The sequence below is a fragment of the Physeter macrocephalus genome, unplaced genomic scaffold, assembly GCF_002837175.3.
Source record: "Physeter macrocephalus isolate SW-GA unplaced genomic scaffold, ASM283717v5 random_25, whole genome shotgun sequence".
In the NCBI taxonomy this organism is placed as follows: Eukaryota; Metazoa; Chordata; class Mammalia; order Artiodactyla; family Physeteridae; genus Physeter; species Physeter macrocephalus.
Window position 1 is genome coordinate 20,951 of NW_021145308.1, and position 5,985 is coordinate 26,935.

Genomic DNA, 5,985 nt, shown 5'->3' on the forward strand with positions numbered 1-5,985 from the left:
CTGAAGCGTTGAAACTATGACTCTTGGATACGGCTGCTGCCCCACCTCACAGGGCAGTTGCGGGAAGCAGTGTTAAGTCGCTCTGCTCTCACCCCATCGGCAGGTATTCTCCCCCCTTCACGCGGGAAGGTCTGGAGTTAAGTAGTTACAAAGCCCCGTGTCACCACCTCCTAACTACATCCAATCTCTCCCAGCTAGGCTAGAAGGTGGTCATCACAGCAGAGGCAAAGCAATTAAAAAAAAAAAAAAAAAAAAAAAATCAAAACTGAGGAGAGGCCTCTCTTTCTGCTCTTCTGAAGACTTCTCTCCTACACAGGGAGGTCCTGCAGGTATAGACAACACCCTGCTTCAACATATCTTACTCCCCTTTGAAGAAGCCATCACCCACAAAGGAGGCAGGGCAGGAAAGGGTTCAATGTTCAGTTTCCTTTAATGACCCCCATTCTCCCTGAAGGGCAGGTGCAGGCAGCTAGGCGATGGCAGGAGATGTTCACTTGAAGATCTTGCCCGGATTGAAGGCTCTGCCCACATGCTGGAAGGCCCCATCCCAGGAAAAGTATTCTCGAACCAGCGTCTGGGTCTCCTCGCTGCTGGGATCCAGTTTCCGCCATGTGTATGACTCATAGTCCACCTGCCAATCTGGACTCAGCTGGGGAGAAAGAGCCAGGTAGAAGCATGTGGTCAGGTTATTGGCCGCTGCCCCACACCTGGTATTTCCAGCTCAGACACCCATCATCAGACCCCAGGACTCCTGTGAACATGACAGCCCCTTCATGGACACATTCCTTGACCTCTCTGGAATGCCCACCAGCTCGGCTCAGGAACACCAGTGCACTTCCCAAATCCTCGCCCCACCCTAAAGAGACAAGACCCCTCCCCTGCACCTTCCTCACCGGAAAGGCAAGCTCCTGGCCTCGGAAGACCCAGACTCCGGAAATGGAGCTGCTATTGTTGGTTCCAAACAGAATGACACTGGCAAAGGCATTCTTCCTCAGTTTGTCCAATCGCTGGAACATTCCTGAAGGGCAAGGAAGAACATTCAGCCTTTGAAATCAAGTCACCCACTACCTTGTCTCCTCCCTTCCTCTTCCCAGAGCCACCCTCTGCTCACCAGTGATGAGGTTGCAGCTCATGAAGGTCTGGGTGAGCTCTTCAGGGAAGCGGTACTCGGAGTACCACAGGGACCAGCCATCTTTATCAAAGTGCTCCCAAAAGTACGGAAGCGCCACAGAGAGCGTGTCCTCGTTGGAGTACTTGCGCTTAAATTCATCCAACACAAAGGTACTGAATAAAGGAAAAAAAGCAAGGAGATCAAGGTGGAGAAGGTCCTACTGCAGCAACGGCAACGTGGCCAGTGCTAAGAGAAGCTAAGGGCGTTTCCACTCAAATTTACTGCTTTAAAGGTAGAGTCACTGGATTGGCAGATGTGTATCACCTTCCAAGGGAGGAGAGCTGGGGGGTGTGAGAGGCGCCCAGGGCATTTCCTTATCCCCCCACCCCCAGCCTAAATATGCTAGGCACGTGGAGGGTGGGGCCCAGGATCTGCCCCAAGGAAGGCATGGCGAGCTGCTGCCCCCTGGTGGAGACTCACAGCGAGGACTCCTTTTTTTTTTTTTTTTTTTTTTCCCTGGCCGGCCCCTCCCCGGGCTGTTTTCCAAGAGTCACCCTCTCAGTTCCTGACTCACCCAAGTCGCTGCCCCCACCCCTCCCCATCACACAGGCCTCTTCAGGTTACACACACTATAATATGACAGCAATGTAAGTGAATGTTTGCAAAGGGCCTCCAACCCCAAATCCTACACCCGTGTCCTTTAGTTACTCTGCTCAGAAACAAGTTCAGGTCATCTTTGAAGCAATCTGGCACACTGAGCCAAGGATGCCAGCTTCAGAGTAGAAGAGGTGCCCCCCACCGTGGGAGGGCTTGTTTTTTGTTTTTCTTTCCTTCCAATTATAAAAACACATACTGACTGAAGAAAATCACTCACTATGCCAGCGAACAAGATAACTAATATTTTAATGTTATTTCCCACTGGCAATTTTCCAAAGATGATGCATGTAATTCTGTGCCTTACACAATTTGCTCACTTAATACTGCCTGGCTATCGAGAATCTTTTGCAGATGTTTTAATGGCTAAATAATCTTCTGCATGAACGTGCCATAAATCTATTAAACCCCCTTATACTGAATGTTTAATTGGTTCAATTATTCATTAGTATATAATTAATGTCAACAAACCCTAGAATCAGAGAATGTTACCATCCCTCCCTTTACAAATAAGGTTAAGTGGTGTGACTTGCTCACTGCTGCAATGTAGCAAAGCAGAGAATCTCCTTTAACCCGAGGTCCTAGGTTCCTTCCCAAATGCACATCAGAGACTTCATCTGAGGTGCTTTGCTTCCTCAACCACGCAAAAAGTAGGGCTGGGGAGTTTTTCTTCACTCTCTCCTGAGCTGTTTGAACTTTATTATTTATGACCATGTGTCCATTTTTCGCCCCAAACTGACCACAGTTGGGAGATTGGGATTGATATATGCATAAAATGGATAACTAGTAAGAACCTGCTGTATAAAAAAATAAATAAAATTCAAAAAAAACCCAAACAAACAACTGACCACAGGGTTAGGGTAGCTGGAAGGCCTTAAAAGGACTAAAATTAACTCTGGACAAATGAGTCTTGTCTTTGAAGACATCACCTTTGAGTCATTAAGAATCCTGGGGAAAATCATCTTGGCAGCCCAGGAGTGCACCATGGTAATGCAACAAATAAGTACTAATAAGCATTCCCAAATGATACAAAAAAAAAAAAAAAAAAAAAAAGTGCTGGGGCTTCCCTCGTGGCGCAGTGGTTAAAAATCCGCCTGCCAGTGAACTTTTGTAGTGTTGGAAATGTTTTAAAATTGAATTTTTGTGGTTACACAGATCTATAAATTTAGTTAAAGGCATTGACCTATATAATTATAATGACTGAATTTTATATGGAAAATTATACTTCATAATGGAAATTATACTTCAATAAAACTGTTTAAAAAAAAAAAAAAGAATCCACCTGCCAATGCAGGGGTCACGGGTTCAAGCCCTGGTCCGGGAAGATCCCACATGCCACGGAGCAACTAAGCCCGTGAGCCACAACTACTGAGCCTGCGTGCCACAACTACTGAAGCCCACGCGCCTAGAGCCCGTGCTCCGCAACAAGAGAAGCCACCACAATGAGAAGCCCGCGCACCGCAACGAAGAGTAGCCCCCGCTCGCCGCAACTAGAGAAAGCCCGTGCGCAGCAACGAAGACCCAACGCGGCCAAAAAATAAAAAATAAAAAAACTTATTTTTTAAAAAAATGCTAAGTTTATTAAAGATTTTAAGTTTACTGCCTGATTTATTTTCTGCCCAGTGTACGGACCCAATATATGTGAATATCTCTACCTATTAGCAGTACCTATGTTACAAGGGCGTACATGATTTGGGTTGGTTATCATAGCTTACTTACAGATACCAAAAATCCTGCTCACTCTTGACCTGCCCCTGTGCTAGATTCAAGGTAATCACTTTGGTTCGGAAGGAAATATATCCTTAAAAAGCAGCTGCGTTGGGCTTCTCTGGTGGCGCAGTGGTTGAGCTCGCCTGCCGATGCGGGGGACACAGGTTCGTGCCCCGTTACGGGAAGATCCCAGATGCCGCGGTGCGGCTAGGCCCGTGAGCCATGGCCGCTGAGCCTGCGCGTCCGGAGCCTGTGCTCCGCAATGGGAGAGGCCACAACAGTGAGAGGCCCGCGTACCGCCAAAAAAAAAAAAAAGCAGCTGCGTTAGGAGCCTTCTTGTATGAAGTGCCTGGGAGTAAGAGCTCTCAGCTACACCCCAAGTTGCTCCCCAAATGGGGAAGCAGCGGTTCCTAATGGCAACCATCCAGTACTATGTCGCTTACAACTCCACATACTTCTTATGCCTACCACCAGTGCATGCTCCTTCATCCCATATACAAACCACTACAAAATGGGGAGGTCAAACACTGTTGCACCCCAACAAACCAACTAGTGAAAGGATAGATGGCTTTAGGAAAGGCAGAATGGGCAAGAAAAACAGAAAAGAGAACTAAGTGACGTGACCATAGAAAAGATATTTCTCATATTGCTTCAAATTCTAATAAGGTGACCCGGAGCAGTGACTGAAGAAAGATTTGATGGTAAACAACTGGGCAAGTCCTGGCTGTCCCAATTTTTTCACACTAAAAATCCCCCCTTTACTGTATTCTTTCTTCCAAGAACCCCTATGGTGACTGAGAAGAGGACACAGACGACCACCCCATTAATGGGAGAGGCCACAACAGTGAGAGGCCCGCGTACCGCCAAAAAAAAAAAAAAGCAGCTGCGTTAGGAGCCTTCTTGTATGAAGTGCCTGGGAGTAAGAGCTCTCAGCTACACCCCAAGTTGCTCCCCAAATGGGGAAGCAGCGGTTCCTAATGGCAACCATCCAGTACTATGTCGCTTACAACTCCACATACTTCTTATGCCTACCACCAGTGCGTGCTCCTTCATCCCATATACAAACCACTACAAAATGGGGAGGTCAAACACTGTTGCACCCCAACAAACCAACTAGTGAAAGGATAGATGGCTTTAGGAAAGGCAGAATGGGCAAGAAAAACAGAAAAGAGAACTAAGTGACGTGACCATAGAAAAGATATTTCTCATATTGCTTCAAATTCTAATAAGGTGACCCGGAGCAGTGACTGAAGAAAGATTTGATGGTAAACAACTGGGCAAGTCCTGGCTGTCCCAATTTTTTCACACTAAAAATCCCCCCTTTACTGTATTCTTTCTTCCAAGAACCCCTATGGTGACTGAGAAGAGGACACAGACGACCACCCCATTTACTGCCTTCTCCTTGCGGGGTTTAGCTCCCCCATGCTGGGAAACAATAAACCAGACAGCCGCTACATAGCCATGGTCATCATCCTTTCTCTTAAAGTGAACAGTTTCTATATAGGCTGATGCATCAAAACAGCAAGAAGATGATCAAAGGATACTGACATGGTGTCTGCTGCCTCAGCAAAGCCAGTAACGCAGAGCAGACGGAGGCTCTCTGCATTTTCTCCCTTCCTGCACCCCTCAGTGTATTAGTTCCGAGCGTTCTCAATCTCAAATCCTAACGTGCGCACGCAAGACCAATCAATTCACCTCCACACCGAATTCTGGGCCCTGGGCCCATCTGCTTCCTTTGCTAGAAAGGGAGTTCTGATATCCTCAAATACCAGATGCATTAGGAACTTGTTTCCTACTTTCAAAAGTCACCCAACTCTTGATGGTAAAGTCAGGAAGCTGCTTTATTTGCAACTAAAATACATCTTTCAATGTTGTATGGACAACCTAAAATCCTAGGCCCTAGCAGTACGAGGGGGATGCACATGGGTGAGCACAGGCCTTTCTGGGTCCCATGCCCTCTACCCGCCAACATCCGTACCTCTTGGGCAGGGGAGCGAAGGGATCCTTGGCCTTCGGCTCAGCAGCCAGCGCCTGCTCACATTCATCCAGCTCCTCCCCAGAAGCAGGGGCAGCTGCTTTCTTCTCCTCTTTCCGCTCGGCCTGGGGCTTCTGCTTCTCTTCTCGAGAAGCTTTCTCTTTCCGTGGGGTGTCCTTTTTAGGCTGGCTCTCTGCAAACTTTTTAGCTGGTGCAAAGGGAAGGAGAAAAGTCAATGTCTGGTCTCTTTCCACAACCCTCCCAAGCCAGGCACAAGCAAAGTAATGGAGGAAAACTGCTGGGTGGGACAACTAAGGGATCTAGACGCTCAACTGCCTGCCACCAGTTCACAGTACATCCTTGAGCAAGAATGCAACCCTCGGGCTTCCCTGGTGGCGCAGTGGTTGAGAATCTGCCTGCCAATGCAGGGGACACGGGTTCGAGCCCTGGTCTGGGAGGATCCCACATGCCGCGGAGCAACTGGGCCCATGTGCCACAACTACTGCGCCTGCGCGTCTGGACCCTGTGCTCCGCA

General features: G+C 48.0%; 1 protein-coding gene across 1 annotated transcript in view; it reads right to left on the reverse strand.

Moving 5' to 3' along the window:
* Nucleotides 1-411: 411 nt before the first annotated feature.
* EEF1G (eukaryotic translation elongation factor 1 gamma) overlaps nucleotides 412-5,985 on the reverse strand; it is an 11,019-nt gene continuing 5,445 nt past the window's right edge. Inside the window, exons 7-10 of the mRNA XM_007109942.4 lie at nucleotides 5,454-5,658; nucleotides 1,112-1,284; nucleotides 894-1,018; nucleotides 412-649 (exon numbers count right to left, since the gene is read on the reverse strand). Coding sequence (XP_007110004.2) covers nucleotides 491-649; nucleotides 894-1,018; nucleotides 1,112-1,284; nucleotides 5,454-5,658 — 662 coding nt within the window. The 3' untranslated portion in view covers nucleotides 412-490. The remainder of the gene's footprint in view (nucleotides 650-893; nucleotides 1,019-1,111; nucleotides 1,285-5,453; nucleotides 5,659-5,985) is intronic.